Source organism: Candoia aspera, chromosome 12 (genome assembly GCF_035149785.1).
Source record: "Candoia aspera isolate rCanAsp1 chromosome 12, rCanAsp1.hap2, whole genome shotgun sequence".
Classification (NCBI taxonomy): domain Eukaryota; kingdom Metazoa; phylum Chordata; class Lepidosauria; order Squamata; family Boidae; genus Candoia; species Candoia aspera.
In genome coordinates this window covers 19,839,334-19,858,652 of record NC_086164.1, presented here as the reverse complement: position 1 = coordinate 19,858,652, position 19,319 = coordinate 19,839,334, and the positions used below count along the sequence as shown (strand labels likewise).

Below are 19,319 nucleotides of genomic sequence, written 5' to 3'. Positions count from 1 at the left end.
TGAAGCCCCACCCCGTTTAAACATTAGATTGGGGGTTGTGTTGTTCAGGGCCTTTTCAGTGGTGGCTCTGGGAATTTATACCACCCCAGATGGGAGGAATGCTCCCATGTTGGTTACTCTGAGATGCGCTTCAGGCTTCATTACTTTCCAGCTTGGTATCCTTCCTGCTTGTCTATCCAGGTTGGGCTAGGGAAGGGCAGTGCTAGGCTGGTTTTGCACATTGCTGTAAGCCATGGTTTATTTGGCCAGGGTTCATCAGTAATCCAGGATTGGTGGCTTTATATCACACGGTAAGCCAAATGCTAAAGAAACCACATTTTGGGTTAGTGTGCTGTGTTGAACCCTGTCTCAGAAGGTAAGGCTGGCCTGTGGCATTCGTGACTCCCCAGGGTCGGAGGTCGCCCTGAGGGCTTTTTAACATCTATGCAAATCCACTGGAAGAACTCAGCCATCCATTTGTGTGCAGGTTAATGCCGTAACTGCAGTGACTTTAAAAGTGTTACCTGTTTCAACTGGCTTTTATTGGAGAAGTGCTGCTTTATGGATGATGTCTCAGTCCTGTGGGATTGCTAGGAGAGTATTCAGTTGACAGAAATAGATTTTAATGCATTTTATATTACATAAGGGTTTAAAGTGCTGCTGTCGCGCTTTTATTTTTACACTTGTAGCACTATTGCTGTCCTGTGTAGCCTTCAGGCAGGTGGCTTATAAATAAATAAAATAAGATGTCCATTTATTCATCTCTTATGCTATTTGTTGAAAGTAAATCGGGCTGTCATATTGAATGTAGCATTGGGCAAAACTGATTGCAGAGCAGTTCATCACCCTATGGGTGCTGGCTGATTTACGCAAAGATGCACACAACCAAAGTGCTCTGTAACACTTGAGAAGGAGATTTGGTAGGATTGCTAGCTTTTCTCCAGCTTTTAGAGGAGGTGTGAATCTGAATTACTTGTGGTGCAATTGTGTTACACATATATCAGGACTGAACAGCTCACAGGTTGACCACTGTCCTCCGAGCCCACCAGGACCACATTTCTGAAATGCAGCAACATATCCCTCAATCTCGGAAGTGATATCTGGTTCCAGGCAAAAGAAATCACATGTATGATTTCTCGTGAAGCTATGTGTTGTATACAAATAGAAGAACAGGGGGATATCCCCCATAAATGGGGAAACCTGTAAGAATTCTACCCCACCCATGTGAGTAATGCTATGAAATCATTACCTCAGCTGCTGCTGGCTTCCAGTCTTCAAAAATACTCGAAAAATATGCCTCCCAGCTACTGTCACGATCCATGCCAAGCGTGCACACACAGAGTAAAGGGGTCAGGAGTTTCTTGAATGTTACAGAGGTTTTACAAGCAGCAGCAGGCAGCACAGCTGTGTGTGCAATTGCACATACGCTTTGGCACAGTTTACAAGAACAAGGAAGCTCACCTGCAAAGAGTCTAAATCCAAGTCAGCAAACAATATCATAGCCATGTCATGATCTGAGGCTGTAGGCCAGTGTTTCTTGTGGTCCAAGCACCCCTGGGGGTCCCCCAAGACCCTCTCAGGAGTCAGTGAAACCAAAATGATTGCCAGATATTGAAGATATTAGCGAACATATAAAGCAATGGCACTTTTCTCGCTAGTTTTGTTTTAAAAAATGGGGGTTCATGAAAAATATTTTATTTATGTTAATATCTAATGGGTTTAATATGGTTATTTTTACATGATTCAAGAAATAAATATTCTATGCATGTGTCGGTTTTAATTTTTAATATGGGAAGTATCAATAAATATAGCCCATACAAACTGAAACTCTTTTGGGGTCCTCCATAATTTTCAAAAGGGGGAAGGGGTCCCGAGAGCAAAGACACCCTGGTCTAGGCCATCCGGGGAAGGTTGTCAGGGACAGTTGAAGGATCAGTTGGTTTCAAGACTTCGAGCACACAGAGGATCGATGGTTCCCAAAGGTTTGCCAGTCAGCAGTCATCCTTAGGTAAGCCCATTGCCAGGTGGGGACCAATTAAGGCCAGCCCTGCTCTTGTTGGGGATGAAGCATGCCAAACTCTCCCCTGCTCTGCTCTCCAAAGGCAGTGGTGCATGCTCGGACTAGGTGGTTGTCCAGCAACGGGGTCCTCATCATCTGACTGCAGGTAATAGTTGCTTCCGGTCGTTGCCAGCGGAGTCAGTCTCACATGCTTGAGGGTTGCTGATTCCTGAGCCTGGCATTCACCCAGCGCATCCAGAGCAGGTGTAATGGTTACCTAGCCCAAACACTCAGACTCACAAGAAGTTGCTAAATGAAATCTGATTTATTCAGGATACTAAGGCAAATACAGAGAAAGCTGAGAATGACAGAAAGCGCGCCAAATACAAACTAAAAACCCTCGGCTGCAAACGTAATCCCGCCTCCCTACCAGCAGAGTCATCACCACCCATCCCAGGTGCCTGTAACCGTCTTTCCTCTAGCCTGGGAAAGCAACCTTGAACACATGAGATAACCCAAACACATTCCAAGCCCGCAGCCAAGAGATAAGTATTCCCCAAGCAGGAACCGTCCTCCCTTCAGAGATGAAACACGCATCTGGCTAATGACATGCGAAACGTTACGACGTACCAAGCACATTGAAACGGTGAACATGACAGCAGGGCCTTCTGCATCAGATTCCTCAGAAGTCAAGGTGGGCCTGATAGCCGCCTTTCACATTGCTCACCCTTGTACGCACGAACAGTTCAGTAAACTGCATCAGCCATAGGCAAAGTCAGGCCCTTCGTTGCCCTGGAGATGTGGTGCCCTGGGCCTCTTTATTTTTGTTACTAAAATGGTTGGGTTGCCCCACATTGAAAACAAAGTGGCATACAAGGGAAATAGGTACAATCAAAACAAAAAAAATAGTAACAAAGCAGAAAACTACAACAGCAGTTAACAAACATTGGAAGATGAGGTAAATTATTTGAAACACCATCTTGTATGAGAAATACTAGGAAAACCTAAGGCATTCAGTTAAAAAAGTATTTGGCCCTGAAAGGGCAATATTAGATCTAGGCCAGGATGAAAATACGTGCTGCTGCTGTAAATTGACCACATGCTGCTGAATTTCTGCATGTACAACCACACGCATTCTGCTCCCTGCCTCTGCTGGCTGAGGGATTTTGGAGTTGAGGTCCACCCATCTTTTAAGTTGCTGAAGTTGAGAAACACTGCTCTAGATGGTTCTCTCTAGATAGATACCTGGGTGCAATTCCCAGAATTTCCCACCCAGCATTGCCATTGCGTAGAATTCTTGGTGTGCTGTTGCACACTTTTGAGGACCCTGAGACTGGGGAGAGTTTTTTCTGTTCCATGACTGGCAGGGGGAGAGGTAGAGAGCACCCCTGAGAAAGCCTACCCTCCGGAGCATCTTCCTTCCCTGCTGCCATTTCAGCAGGAGATGATTATGCCATAGTCCCTGAAACTCAAGGTCAAGCAAGGCAGAAACAGCCAACCTTTTGGTATTCAGCAAACACACCAACCATTTGGGGGAAGGTTGAGAGTCACAGAGCAGGTGGGGGCTTATGTGAGCAAGGCTGGGTGGGGAGCAATGTTGTGGGTTGTTTTTTTTTAATCAGCGATGATGCATTCTGTAGGGCTTACAGCATTCACCATTTCCGTCTGTCTCCCACCTCAAATTGATGAAACAGTGACCTCCGTTTTTCAGAACTTGGGCTCAGAATGAGGGTCATCCTTAGGGCTGCTAGTTTCCCAATTCAGAGGAAGGGGTCATAGCCTTTCGGTATAATTAAGACAATTGAGAGCAGTTGGTAAGACTCATTATATAGGATATATTTAGTCAGGAGAAATTATGTTTCTACCATGGGAGTCGTCGAGAGTCGGGCGGCATTCACGTTTAAATTGTTGTTGTTATGCGTTACTGCCTGGAAGCAGTTTAATGAGAAAGGGATAATTGTGCCATGCACTCAGTGCATGTTCTATGGTTTCAGTGGCAATTATGTAGAATACTTTACGGATAAAACCATTGTTTTATTGTTGGCCTTCCGGAAGGCCTTAAAGACCTTCCTCCGATGGGAGGAGACGGGCGGGGATGGATGGATGGATAAATACCCACTTGATCTCCAGCTTGGGCTACGGTGGATACAGCCTCTTTTGGGATGTGTTTTGTGCGTTGTTGGCCGGACCACCATCTTGCTCTTTATTTTTCTTGTTCTTGTTTTTCTTGCTCTTTGTTTCTTTTGTTTTTTATTATTCGTATTGTATTTTATTATTCTTATGTTGTTAGCCACCCAGATTTATCTGAAGTCAGGCAATGCCAAAATTGAATCAATTAAATTGTTTGTTTGTTTGTTTGTTTATCAAATTTATACACCATCCATCTCACTACGGAAGTGACTCTGGATGGCTTACAGATAAAAGGTCATAAAAACCATTATAAAAAGTACAAAAAATACAAAGTTAGAAGAGTAAAACTAAAAGACAGAGAGAGTGTCTTCAAACCACCAACAAACCAAATTGTTGAATTTCCACCCTACTTTGGGCACATCTTTTGTAGAAATATATGGATATTCTTCCTCCTCCTAGCCAATTTTCAGGGATGAATTTCAGTTTCCATCTGACAGTACAGGCAAGGTTCCTAGTAATGTTTACCCCATTGTGTCTTTTGATACCAGGTCTATCTTGGCTAATGTCTTGCCTGTCAAGAAAGGCGACTGAGTTCTGTCCTGGACGTTTTTGAATATATACTGTGCAGACTGGAGCTTTTTTACTTTGTGTCTCCCAGTCTTGTCATCGCTTTAATGAGCACATTCTCAACCGACTTTAGTTGAGACGAAGGCCGATTCTTAAGAAAAGGCAGAGGGAAACCATTGCACTTCTGCTCTGGGCCCACAGCCCTGGCACTGTTACGGTGTTACGCCCAAACACCGTAGTGTTATCCCAGTAAGTAGCCAGTAGCAAAACACCACAATTGCAGCTCATTCAGAGAAAAGATGTATACTTTATAAATAAAGCTTTTTAGCTTCTCTTGCATAATGGTCATAATGGTTGTGTCTTGTGCTTTTTAGACTATGAACATAGTGGTTCCCTTCATGTTTAAATATGCAGTAGACAACCTCAACCAGCTGTCTGGAAATGTTCTGAACCTGAATGATGCACCAAATACAGTTGCAACCATGGCAACAGCTGTTCTGATTGGATGTAAGTGTGATTCTTTAATCTGTTGACAGGTGCTGACTTTCTTCGGGAAGGTTTGGGAACATTAGTGCACATGACCTTTCACGGGGAAGCATCTGGGGTGAACGTTGTTCTGAGTAGTTTCTCCTACTTTGTTATCATCAAGAATGAACACATTGCGATTCTCTTGAGTTGTGTTATCTACGGTAATAATAGCCTAGTCTCCAGGCCTGGTTTTTGTTTGGTGTTTTTATAAACTCCAAATATCTGAAGAGGAAATCTGTTTAAAAATGACTTAACTGATAACATTTGAATTCTCATCAAGTAACATTAACAAATATGTGGTATAAAAAGCTACTGAGGATGAGTGAAATAAGCATCTCTTAAAAAATAAAGAAACCTTTTTCTCCCTCTCCCCTCCCCTCCCCTCCCCCTTTTACCAGACGGCATCTCCCGAGCGGGTGCTGCTCTGTTTAACGAAGCCAGAAATGCCGTCTTTGGGAAAGTAGCCCAAAGCTCCATCAGGAGGATAGCAAGAAATGTCTTCCTCCACCTGCACAACCTGGATTTGGGCTTCCATCTGAGTCGGCAAACCGGAGCATTGTCCAAAGCCATTGATCGAGGGACCCGAGGCATCAGCTTTGTGCTCAGTGCACTAGTGTTTAATCTGGGCCCTACCTTGTTTGAAGTGGCACTCGTGAGTGGAATTTTGGTATGTGCCATTTTAATACAATTACAGCGCTAATAATTTTATTGATAGAAATATCTAGTGGCTCTCTTATGTCCCTAGGGCTAGATGTTGCCCACTGCTTTGCCTTTCTCAGCATCCTGTTGAAGGAAAGAGGAAAAAGAAGGGGTCAGAGAGAGAGAGAAAGGCTGTTGGAGCCATTTTCTGCTGCGGCCCCACCTGCCCCTTGCTTCAGCTTCACCCCCACTGGCATACAGGGCAACTCCCAGTGCCTTGTTATTCATATGGAAATAAAGATGGAGAAAAGGTGGCCCATCCCCACTGGGTGTCCATTGGTCCATGTCGGTAAATGGTAGCTTCCACTGAATTTACACTCTGAATGTTATGCTGACTCAGTAAGCTGTTAACGGTAGGCAAGCGAATTGTTTGAGTAAAGACAGCAGAACTTAATTTGATTCCAAAAGAAATACCAAATCTCTGTTTCAAGAGTCTCTTTAGTCGTGGGTCTGCTTCTACATTTATTTTAAAAATGGTATTTTCTACAACTTAGATGCACACGAGCTCCATTGGTATCAGGCTCGTGCAAATGCAAAACATTTGAAAGGTGTGCTGTCCAGCAAACATGGCCATACAGAAACATCTGAGGAAGGCTTTTATAGCAACCATGCTGAGCTGCACAGAAGGGACAGCTGTTCTTAATGCTTGGAGGATAAGTGCTTTGCCTGCCCCAGTGCGTTTTGCAGAAGGCTCCTTTCTAATGCTTTGCACAGCCTTCTTCCATATGTTGCAAAATGTTCCATGTTTACTGTAGAGCAGCTGGAGGATCCTAACAGGTATAATATCTCCCTACTTCTCCAAAAAAACCCCTTGTTGATAGCCTCTCCTTCTTAGTGGTGCAGCCCATGAGCATGAGCTAAGAGAGAGAAAAGCTCACGCAGATCGTTGCCAAGAAGGCTCGCTGTCAGTATGGCTTTGATGGTCCAGATGCTACTTTTCTCTTCCATGCTTTCCATCTGGTGTTCCCAATATTTTACAGCATTTGAACCAGGTTGAAATTTAAGAGCACATGCATAATCATTGTGCTTCTTTAAATTAGCCACTCTTGCAAGCAAAAGATCCATAAGTTCTATGCCAAATTTCAAACAGGAATGTAAGGACAGGGTATGAAACCCATCCCAAAGTCAAACAGTGTGGTCTTTTGAGTCAATAACGCCCGGTATCTTTCACTTAAATGGGTGGGATTTGCATTGTGCTGTAAAAAGTAAGTAGACTCTATTCTAGTTGGAGCTTAAAGTGGGAATCTCTCACAGCTGCTTCCCCAGAAAGCAGATGCCAAGAACCCACAAATGACAGAGCCACGCGTGTCAGTTTAGGATGTCCTGTGTTGGTTTCCTTACATTATTGCTGAGGGTAAAAAGCCATTCCTTGTCCCCAGAAGCTATTATCCATCGATGTTGGGGTCACGCAAATACCCCAGGTTGGACTATCTCAAAAACTTCCAGCAGAATAGCAAATATTGCCTTGGAAAATTAATAAGGTTACAGCATGGGAATCTGGGACCCACTTCTATGGGTATAAAATACAATCACGTGATTGGGCCTTGGGTAGAGTGGGAATCACTGCAGCTTACTTCCTGATAAATCTGGTAATCTGCCCCTCTCTTCCTTGAATCAGAACTCCAGGATTCCATTAAATATTTCCATTCATTTCAGTTGAAAACACCTCTGTGTGAGGCTCTGGTATATAAAGAATCTTCCCCCTTCTCCGTGGTAAATGCGGCAGCTCGAGCGCACACGTTGGGTGCTTGCGTCTGAGAGTCTTTGGCCTTGTAGAGATGCTCCTAGTGCGTGTGGTGTCAAGGAGCTACATTGCCCTTACCATAATCTTTCTACTGCACTTCTGTTTGGCTTGTAGATACTTCTTTCTCTTGTGTGTATGTCTTGTCTAGAGAGTTTTGTCTGTACTGATGATATAACCAAAATGACAGGAATCTTTTTTTTTTTTTTGGCCTTTCCCCACAGTATTATAAATGTGGCGCACACTTTGCACTCGCAACCTTGGGGACATTAGGAATGTACACAATGTTCACAATAGGAATTACACAGTGGAGGTAAGGCGTTCCTCCTCTGAGGACTTTGGTGAGATTTGACTGGCTGGTGGAGCTGGGTGGGAACAACTCTCTTTGCCAACCTTTTGTCTTGCAGAACTAAATTTAGGATTGAAATGAATAAAGCAGATAATGATGCAGGTAATGCCGCAATTGACTCTCTGCTGAATTATGAAACTGTGAAGGTAAGCCATTAACATTTTTAACTTTTCATATTGTCATTGCTTGGATAGACCTTATTACCAATTACTGTCTTTTTCACCCTTTACTCAAAAAAAAAATATTTGTTCCTTTCTGTTAGGACTAATTAAGGATTAATCTTAGCCTAAGTAGGTAAAAGAATTTTTATATACTTTGGCCATAATCTGTTGATTACCTGTATTTAACATAAGAATGCTGCTTCTCCTTTCATAGTTTCCCTCTGGATTTGCTTCTTAAAGGAGCTGGATGCTTTTTTCTGTGAAAAGTTTGCTTAAGAGCGTTTGACCAGCTATATAGCAGTTAGTTCCTGCTTAACTGAAAGCAGAAATGCAAGCTCAGAGCCCAAGACTTGGTGGGCAAAACATTTTAAGGGCCAGCTGATGTGGATGGCATGGTTTCCTATGGTACAATTAAGTTAAGGTTAATGTAGATTTTAAAAATCACTCTGTCAGAAGGGCCATATTGAGAATATGGAATAGATATAAACCCACACTGTGCCCCAAAATACCTTTATGGGTTTCAGCACAAGAAGCATTTTATAGGAAAGAAACAGCAGGTAAAGAGAAATGATTCACCTATTGAGAGTCTTGTTCTAGCTAACCTAGAACAAGAACATGGAGAAAATATAAGATGAAATCAAAAGACCCATTGGCTGCATTGGCTGCAGTGATGTTGATCTGTGTCCTGAAAAACAAGTCGCAATGCAATCTTAGGAAATACTGAGATGAATCACATGGTCACTTTATGTGAAACTTAGCAATCTGTGTAGATTTTTCTATTTATTGGTGTAACTGAGTCCTCTTACATTGTTCTCCCTACCTGGTGCCCTTCCATAATTCTCAGCTAACAAATAAACTGACAGAGAGCCAGTTCGGTCTAGGGGTTAAGGCACTAGACTAAGAGGAAAGAAACATGAATTCTACTCCTGCCTCAGACATGGAAGCCACCTGGGTGACTTTGGGCCAGTCACTGTCTCTCAGTCTTAGGAAGAAAGCAATGGCAAACCATTTAAAAAAAGTTGCCTACCCCACCATTCCAGGAAATAAAGCCAGACCGCTCACTTGAGGGAATGATATTCAAGGCAAAACTGAAATACGTTGGCCACATAATGAGAAGACAGGACACCCTGGAGAAGATGCTGATGCTAGGGAGAGTGGAGGGCAAAAGGAAGAGGGGCCGACCAAGGGCAAGATGGATGGATGATATTCTAGAGGTGACGGACTCGTCCCTGGGGGAGCTGGGGGTGTTGACGACCAACAGGAAGCTCTGGCGTGGGCTGGTCCATGAAGCCACGAAGAGTTGGAAGCGACTGAACGAATAAACAACAACACCCCACCATTGCAGGAAATGTTTTTACATCAGGCAGTAATGCAATGGTAATTAAACAGATACATGGCTTTTGTTTTTCTTATTTCACAAGGGTTTTGAAAGCTTACTACTCAATTTGCTGGACAGACTGTAACAATATCATTGGCGTTTGCTGGGTGCTGCTGGAAGTAGGATTATCCAAATCTGAATCCATACTCAGCTAGGAAGCTCAGTGGTTAACTCTGGGACAGTCAGCCTAAACCCCACCCAAAGCTTGTTGTCAAGATCAAATGGGACCCTTGCATGGCTCTTTCAGCACTGTGGGTGAGGAGTGGATAAGTGTTAGAAGAGGATGTGATGTCAGGAGGAAAGAGCCGCATCTGTAGCCGAAAAACAGTTGTTGGCCAATAAGCAAGTATGAAACGTGATATGTCTTGGTGTGGCAGGTCGTGCTCAGTGGTTGGTCCAACAGCGAACCGATAGTGCTGATTTGTAGAACACGTAGATAACTGCACCCTAAATCATAAAATGCCCAGGATTTTCCTAAGGAGGTGAGCATAGTACAGCCTCTCTTTTCTTCTTTCTAGTACTTCAATAATGAAAATTACGAGGCCCAACGGTATGATGGGTTTTTGAAGACCTATGAAAATGCCTCACTGAAAACTACCTCGACATTGGCTCTGCTTAATTTTGGACAAAGTGCTATATTCAGCATTGGATTGACAGCCATCATGGTACTGGCTAGCAAGGGAATTGTCGCAGGTACCTCTTAGGTGTCCAGATTCAGTTCTCTGAATTAAACTCATGCTCCACTTGCACTACTCCTCCCCGCTTGACCCCGTGCTGATTGTTTCCCTTGCTCTCTTCAAACGTGTGTCCTGTATTTGTGGTGGCCCTCCGGAGGTTCCTCCCAGCAATCCCAGCTGGCACAGCCAATGGCAAGGAATGCTGTGGGTCTCGCGACACGTGGGGGACTGCAGGTCCACCCCTCCGTTTTCTGATAATTGCTAGAGTAGTGTGATCTAAACACGTGGCTGTCAGCTGACTTCAGCTCTACTATGAATATAAAGTTGAGTTGGGTCAATGATAGCTTGCTGCAGCTTATTTTGAAAAATCGAGCTACGTCACTGAAAAGCTGCCCTATTGCTACTCTGCCTTTCCTTTGTCGTGAAGGTGACTTGACTGTTGGTGATCTGGTCATGGTGAATGGATTGCTATTCCAGCTTTCCTTACCCCTGAACTTCCTGGGAACAGTCTATAGAGAGACAAGGCAGGCCCTCATAGACATGAACATCTTGTTTACGCTGCTCAACATAGACACTAAAATCAAAGTGAGTACTGCCTATGAAACCTTCCTTGACGTTTGCCATGTATGCTAGTTTAAAATGAACCCGGGTTTTTTATTTTTTATTTTTTGGGTGGCGATATTGGAGCAGTTAGCGAAGATCCTTCATTGACCGCTGTGTTTCTGAAACAGCCTTTGAAAAAACAGCAAGGGGGTGTTTGTAATCTCGACATTTTATACACGTGTGCCCTGTGCATTGAAATTTTATTCTGTCATTTAAATTAATGATGCAGAATTGATTGTGCAAAATGCTGCCTTGGAGCCAGACCGTTCTGGCAAAAAGTATTGAGCTTTGAAGAAGAGGGGAGAAGGAAAGAAGCCTACCTGCGGCTGAAACTGCTAGGTTTTTCCTACCCCTTTCAGGCATTTGCTTGTGCCTCACTTCCAATTAGATCTATTGTTTAGCTTGTTAAGCTCTTTAAAACGGCTTCTGGGCAGCGTGTAAAGTGGCACTTTTCTTTTAATAGGATAAAGAACTGGCGCCACCCCTGCAGATCACACCACAGACTGCTACCATCGTCCTTGATGACGTGCATTTTGAATACCTCGAGGGGCAGAGAGTCCTCAGTGGAGTGTCTTTTGAAGTCCCTGCGGGAAGAAAAGTGGCCATTGTAGGAGGCAGTGGGTCAGGGTGGGTAAATGGATGCGCAAAATTCTGCATCATTGATTGGTTTCCTTTTAAAAAAGATGACAAAGACTTTTTTTTTTTTTCCCCAAAAGATGCAATACAGTAAAAATGTTCTAACGCCGAGTCTCATTTTTTTAGGAAAAGCACAATTGTAAGATTATTATTTCGCTTCTATGAACCTCAGAAGGGAGCGATTTATATCTCTGGCAAGAATATACAGAATGTCAGTTTGGAAAGCCTGCGGAAGACTTTAGGAGTCGTGCCCCAGGTAATGTTCTTTTCCTACCTCGAAAGTCGTCCTAATGTTGTAGGCCCAGAGATTGGTGCAGTAATGGGAAAACTCGGGTGATGGAGCAGGCAAAATGTTGACTGGAGTGCAGAGAAAGAGTCGCGACAGGTTTACTGACCTGCAGACAGGAGCTTATGCTTACGTCCTCCTTTATTTGTGAATTATTTAATTAAACGAATAATAAAATAAGGATAGATACTGTGATACCTATGAGTGTTAAAATATCTTTAAACACTTTAGCTTGGTGTTCAACAAGCTTTCTGTCCCACCTGACTTTTTTTTTTTTAGATTCTTTTAAAGGAAGGAAGAAATAAGGTGGCATAACGTAAAATTATACCACCAGCAGCTAACATAATCTTTCTTTACAGGCATGGCTCTGGGCCCACACAGACTTTTAAAAGGCATTCTTAGAAAACTCTTGAATGTCACCAAGAAGAGCAGGTTTGGAAAGCTCTCTGAATGGGCCAAATAAAGAAAGAGAGAAAGCAATAGAGGGGGGAAAAAAAAGATCAAATCAGCAGGCCCAGGCTTGTTTGAATAAAACAGTTTTTATCTGATGGTAAAAGTCCACCAGGGAAAGGGACTACATCGATGTCCTTGAGAAAAAAGATGCAAAGTTAAAGGCAGCCACCCAAAAGATTTCCTGTTAAGTCCTGTGAAATGTTGCTTCGGGAGCCAGAGTAAAATGATCTCCATGGAAGCCTCAGCCGGGTAATCATGTATAAGAACGAAAAGCCATGGGCACCGATCATACCCCCAACATCAACATCTGAATCTGGCATTTTGATGCATAGAAGGACCCAAAGATGTTGACCATCTTCTTGGAAAGAAGTGGAGCCTACCAACCCCTTTCTCAAATCTTGCTCATTGAGGCTGATACCATTTGATTTGAGGAAAGCAAGGGATTGAGTCTAGCAAGCAATAAATGCCTCTTTACAGGTGACTGTTGCAGATTGTCCGTGCTTTGATTTTAAAAGAAAGAGAGAAAGATCTGGTTGGGCAGCCTCTTTGGGTTCACCACTATAAGCATGAAATTGTGTTAGCTCATCTCCTTATTGATCAGATATTGATGCTAGGAGGCTTCTGGTGTAGCCCATGATGTTTCTGTTATTAGGTGTATTTATTCATACTTGAAATAAATACACATATAAATCTTGTGTACGTGAATGTAAATACATGCATGTATAAATACATGTGTACGATTGTAGGGATCATTCTGGTATTTGGATTTTGGGGTGGGGCGGTCCTTTTCATCAATTTCAGCTGAATGGAAACTCAACAGTATTTAGAGCTGGTACTGAATTAGTCTGGTAAACTCAGGTCAATTCAGTTGGCAGGGAGAAAGGGAAAGATTTAGTACATTGTACTGATCCTTCATTATCAGCTTATTTCCTCTTATAATAACCTATTTACCTGTGGACTGGTTTTGGCCCGAGCTTTGCATCTGACCATCATCATCATCATCATCATCACCATCATCAAATCTTGATTACGGTCATAGATCAGCATATATCTGACTATCAAGAAGGCGGCCAAGCTGGGATGCTTTCTCTAGCTGGGATTCAGTGTGCCAGTTGCATCTTTATCTCTCTAGAGAAATAATCATGTCTGAATAATGCTCAGATTAGGTGATACTTGACATGGAACCATCTTTGAAGTGTTCTCACTTTCTTTTTTATTCTATTATTTCAGTAATAAAAATATTCAAAAAGAAAAACAAAACAGAGAAATGTTGAGAACAGAGCCATGACCTAGACCTGGGATATCTTGAGGCACCACCACCTTGTCTTCTGCCACAGATGTATGATGCTTTTCACTCAAGGCCTTTTCCCACAGGGCTGTACTGTTGGGGGCAATATGCGTGTCATTAGTTTAGCCATTTTGATTTTGGAAGTAGAAGGACAGCATGCAGGCATTTAAAAAAATAACTGCAGAGTTCTCATAATTTCAGGGACCTGAAAATTTAATAATACTTGAATAAGGCTATCCCAGATTGCTCTGTAATGGGGCTGAGCAGCCTGCTGCCCTCCAGGTTTGCTTTGTTGGTCCTTACGCTCTTGCCATTGGGCATGCCAGTTGGGATCTTTGGGAGAAGTTCTGTAGGTACCTGGGTAGCCTATTACTGCCTGATAGGCTCTCCGGGCTGTTTTGTAAGTAATGTTGATCCTATTAATGCTGAAATTATGGCGAGCATTTCTTCCCATTCTTCCTACCAGCTCCTCTAGCTTTGACACCTCAACAAAATGTCCCAGGAGCCTTGTTGCTTATTGAAAAATGCTAGCAACTTTCTATTGACTTTGTAAAGGCCCTTTGTACTGTCAATCAGCATTTGGTATTTAAGAAGCATTGTTTTGTTTGCATGTACCTTAGGATGCTGTTCTCTTCCATAATACCATCTTCTACAACCTCCAGTATGGCAACATCAGTGCCTCTGCAGAAGATATCTATGCTGTGGCAAAGCTAGCAGGAATTCATGATGCTATTCTCAGAATGCCCAATGGGTACAACACACAAGTAGGCGAGCGAGGTCTGAAGCTGTCAGGTAAGTAAATCAATGGGCCACTGGTCTCCACACCTGCACTCTTTCTTTCTTGCCTCAGGCAATGTGCACTACTTATGCTTTCCCACAGCTGTTGATAACATGACCTTTTTCCACAGACAGATAAATGCCAAGTTTAATATTAAATGGTCATCCAGCAACCGGTCTTATGCTCCTCTAGAAGCTGCTTAGAAAGCTTTATTATCACAAACTGAGAGATGAGATGTGCTTCATACCTTCCTCTCCAATATGATGGCCAAATAAGTATTTGATTAGATGGAGATAATTAGTGGCAGCTGCATGGATTTAAAGATGGGAGTTTTTTTAGCAGGAACACAAAGCTGTCCTGCAGCCAGTGATTGCATCATCATCGTTGTTGTTGTTATGTCTCCAAGGGCCATAAGGACTCATCACAATGTCATAAGATAACATCCAAACATGGTATCATAATAGCTATGAGTACAGTAATGTCCAAACCTAGAAACATGGTCTCTTCATAGTCAGGTAGGAGGCTGTTAATCCAATCCTTTACTCTGGTTTATTTTTGCTTAAACAGAGCAGCAAGGTGTCAGTCACAAGGGGATGGGGCAAAGTCTGAGGGTTTTTTGGGGGGGCGAGTTGAGGGGTAAAAAGCTTGTCCCTAAATCCTTCGTTTCCCCCTTCCTCCAAAATAGCAGAGAAGCCTGCTTGGGCTGGGTTAAGTGGTAAAATGGGTACCATTCATCTTTGCTACTTTTCTCCCTTAACCCCACCACCACCAGGGAAAAAAATGGCCCACTATCTCCGGGGTGCTGGGGGATTGCATGACACTTGTAGTTTGCTTATGGAAGTTTGTAAAGGTTTTCCATGACACACCCTATATGAATCAGAATCAGTAGCTGTAGATGTCCAAACTGTTTAAACTGTTTAAAGGTATTTTTAAAGTATGCCTCTTGGCTGGATGTAAATGTGAATATTTAATGGCAATATTTAGCTTAGGGGGATGATGGCAATGGTGATGGAGAACACTGATGGCAATCCTGTTCAATATTCCTTGTGAGATTCTTTGATAGTATGAGAGAAGCATCAGTGTTTCGTGTTACAGAAAAAAATGTTTTTGTTACGGGATAATAGACTCTAAGATTCTTTGGCACTAAAGCCTACATATACGATCAAGAGAAGGGAAAATCACTGTTTAAGCAGATGCTGTACAGTGCTGCTAGAATGATATCTAATTTGCATCAATGTAAATCTGTTTATATGGAATGATCAGTAGGAGGAAGAAACAAACAAAAGGGTTTATTCTTATTTATTGGGAGCATATATAGCTGTATGTCTCCGCACAGATGAACTGGAGCTTGACAACCTGTATGTCTTTACCCCACAGAAGACTACGTTGTAGCTCCCATTCAGTGCCAACTGTTGAAAGGAAGGTCTGTTCAGAAAATCAGACTCCATCCTACACGGCACAGTTACAGCTATGGGAGACAACATAGGAATCAAATGCTGCATATTTCTTGAAATTAATTTAGCATTCACATGGTTGGGCCTTCCCTGTAAAAGGAACAGCAGCTTCCACTAATCTGCAGTCACTGGTTAAATGGAAACTGACTATTACATTTTGAAACGTATTGTGTTTTTAAAACGCCTCTCAAGGATTTGCAGTATCCCTGTAATTCCTAAGGATATTGCCCCCGTCTGTGTAGCTCATCACTCAATGAAGCCTTGGATGAGAGATAGGAAATCTTGTCCTCCAAATGAACTTCAGTCCCCACTCCATCACTACTGTCCATGTTGGGTAGGACTTCTGGGAATTGTAACTCAACAGCATTTGGTGGGGTGCAGATTCCCACTTCTCCATTAGCACAAACACTCTTTGTGACAAGAACAAACTAAAAAAAAAGTGTAGACATTGGCACCGGATGCCTGATTGCTAAAGTCAGAAAACCCTGGGTTCTGCTAAGCTGTTTATCTTAGAGACTGTGACCTGGGAAACTTCCTGGTATTAAGCAAGGAGTTACATGCCAAAGTCTTTCAGGATAGTTAAATCTGTGATAGTGATCTCCATTGAAAATCTGTTCATGGTTGTTTTTGGTACTTTTCTAAACATTAAACCTAAGGAAAGGGAGAGGAATGTATTTATATAATGCACTGATATATAGGCTCAGCATTTATTAAGGTAAATGTCTTTCTCATTTCTTGCTGGACTTTTAATTTCTAAATTGGAAATTGCAGTTGCACAGTAACTCAGTTTAAGAAATGGCCATTTGTCCTTAATCAAATGCTATACTTTTAATTATAGCATTGACTTATGGAGAGAAGGTTGGCAGGAAGATCACAATAGTAGAAATGACAGCTGTTTTTCCCAAGTATACGCAGTAACGATTGTAAACATTACAGATGGTGAAATCCTCTCCCTTTATTTTGTCATGCTCCTGGAAATGCATTGTCAAGAAGTGTTCTAATGAGTTTTTAGGAGTGTATTTAAAACCTGTTTTTTTCTTGACTTTATAAATACTATGAAACTTTTTTGGACATATCATGGTCAGTAATAGCTGTGACCTTTCATGATACTTGTTAAATTTGATGCAAGATGGCTGTTTGGCCTGTTATGGGAAAGTGTACATCCTGTGACTTTCACAGGAGACCTGTGTGCACAAATGTTCTTGAATGCGTGTGTGTGTGCTGGGATGCCACAGCTCATGGTAATTTCACAGTGTATAAGCAGCTGCAGCTGTGTGCACAGAATTCATGTTGCTTCTTCAGCGGAAAGGCTTTGTAATTCCATGGGATCTCAAATGGTCCTCGTCCCACACTGTTCCAAGAACTGCACTGTGATTCAGTAACAAGTTGAAGGAATCCCTCTCACAGTCATCCTGAGATTGACATGGGTGGTCTTTGAAATGGGTTTGGAAGAAGACCTGAGAAAAGGCCTTGCATTATGGAACCATTACTTTTATAAATACCAGCAATAGCAAATACAATACACTTCAGGGTAGGCATTTTATAAAGGGAGTGAGAAGCAGAAATCACATCTTGGGTGAATAGTTCAATTTCTGTTTATTGCTCAGCTTCAGGACAGCCACTTAAGGCTCAAAGTGAAATGAGATTATTATCCTCCTAAAGTGGCTTGCTAAAACAAGTCAGTGTTAGTTAGAAGGGCATATCACTGGGAATATGAAAGCATTAAAATGGAAGGCTTGTCAGATCTTTGGCATGTACCACAAGAAGGCAGATGCATATATAACCATTAATTATTTTCAGGGCCTCCCAAAATCTGAAATGGACTTTAAATTTTTAAATACAGGCAGTGCATCTAAAGAGCAATAATGTGGCAACATGGTGGCCTAGAAGAATGACCCTGATTGTGGCCTTAGCAAATGGAAGCAAAAAGTGTCCTTGATGCTGGAGAACATGCCGAGGCACTAAAATCTTTGGGGGTCAAAGTGATGCTCTCCGTTATAGATGACCCCAGTGTGAATGATCACAGTTTTTCTGGGTCCTGTCAGGGTTTCTGTTGGCCCTAGCTGGAGCTATCTGGGGCAAGACCTGGGAGTGGGGGCAGTTTTTTCTTTCTGTCCTGAGTTCTTGGAGGGGTGGGTTTTGAAGTGTTTCATAGATTTTTTTTTGATGTGCTGCACTGTTTGAGTGTTTTTGTTTAAAAAATGAGAAATGGGTGTTTTGCCTCAGAATCAGAATTGCCCCTTTATAGCAGTTGGAGTCAGATTCAGGGGCTCTGAATAACGGTCTGGAGTTTTGATAGGAGTTGTAGGAGCAAAAATAATGTCACTGTGAGGGTAGAAAATATGAGAGAAGTTGCCCATCGTTTTATTTTATTTATTTGTTAGATTTATGTTCCCCCTTTCCTCCAAGAAGCATACATAGCACTTCCTTCTCCAGTTTTTTTGTTTTTTTTTTTCTTGTATCAGCAACCCAGTGAGATAGGCTGGGCTAAGAGACAGTGACTGGCCCAAAGTTACACAGTGGCAAGCTGGATTTGAACCTGGGTCTCCACAGACCTAATCCAATACCACCCCAGCACAACGGCTCTCTAGTGGCCTTCAATCCAGGCAAAAATTGTTATCGCTGACTATGCATGCGTGTGTCTTTTTTTTTTTTTAGGAGGTGAAAAGCAGAGGATTGCAATAGCCAGAGCAATTTTGAAGAATCCTCCCATTATTCTCTATGATGAAGCAACTTCATCTTTAGATTCCATTACAGAAGAGGTAGGCTGGCTCCCCCCCCCCCCCCCGCCTCTTCCTCTCCCCCCCACCTCTTTATTAAGGTCCTGTATTCTGTTATCCCAGGTTCCCAAAGTTCAAATGTGGAACAGTGGGAGAACTGGCTTTTTGGATGGAGAAATGAATCCACTTCTGAATAAATTATAGCATAATGTTCATAATCTTATAGAGAGATGCCTGCACCACTGGCAACTTCCCTAGCAAGTCTTCTTGTCTGCAGCAAAAGCTCACCGTGTCTGCTTGTGTTAAGTTACTTGACATACCAGTTGACCTCTGATCGTGAGATGGTCTGACTGCTGATGGCTGATGCCTAGTGTCATTTCTAAAGCATAGAAGGATACAGATGCACCTGTCAGGAAAAACCTCCTTGGATTCCATTCACTGATCATGATAAGAATTTTTAGTGAGCTTATTTATTCTACTTGTTTGTTGCCATTCATTTTGCTATATTTATTATGAGGTTGTCAAATGAAGTTGAATGTTTACACAACACAGCTGCACTTTAAAAGCAGCTAGTAAAATATGACTCCTTTTCCCCAAAGTGTGCAACAAGCAATCAAAGGGGTATTTAAGGGAAAGCAAAATTTGTCTATTGCCTTCCTGTATTATAAAGGAAGCAAAAAATAAATCACTGCTGGAACATGCATTTTTTTCCTGTTTAGAAACTAAAGTTCCCTCTGACTTTTCCCCTGGGATGTCTAGACTTCATAAAGAAAGAATCTCTTCTTTGTGGGATATTGGAGGTTTTCAAAGCATGTACTGTACAGTTAAATACATTAAATTGCTACTTTTTTTCTTTGTTGATGACATTGGAATTGCTGGCAGCTTGTTTCTGT

At 42.4% G+C, this 19,319-nt stretch overlaps 1 protein-coding gene across 1 annotated transcript in view; it reads left to right on the top strand.

Moving 5' to 3' along the window:
• The window catches only part of ABCB7 (ATP binding cassette subfamily B member 7), a 366,720-nt gene that overhangs the window by 34,786 nt on the left and 312,615 nt on the right, over window positions 1-19,319 (top strand). The window contains exons 5-14 of the mRNA XM_063313799.1: window positions 5,050-5,182; window positions 5,602-5,870; window positions 7,868-7,956; window positions 8,051-8,138; window positions 10,050-10,224; window positions 10,636-10,793; window positions 11,275-11,438; window positions 11,574-11,703; window positions 14,095-14,266; window positions 18,365-18,468. Of these exons, the coding sequence (XP_063169869.1) occupies window positions 5,050-5,182; window positions 5,602-5,870; window positions 7,868-7,956; window positions 8,051-8,138; window positions 10,050-10,224; window positions 10,636-10,793; window positions 11,275-11,438; window positions 11,574-11,703; window positions 14,095-14,266; window positions 18,365-18,468 (1,482 nt within the window). The remainder of the gene's footprint in view (window positions 1-5,049; window positions 5,183-5,601; window positions 5,871-7,867; window positions 7,957-8,050; window positions 8,139-10,049; window positions 10,225-10,635; window positions 10,794-11,274; window positions 11,439-11,573; window positions 11,704-14,094; window positions 14,267-18,364; window positions 18,469-19,319) is intronic.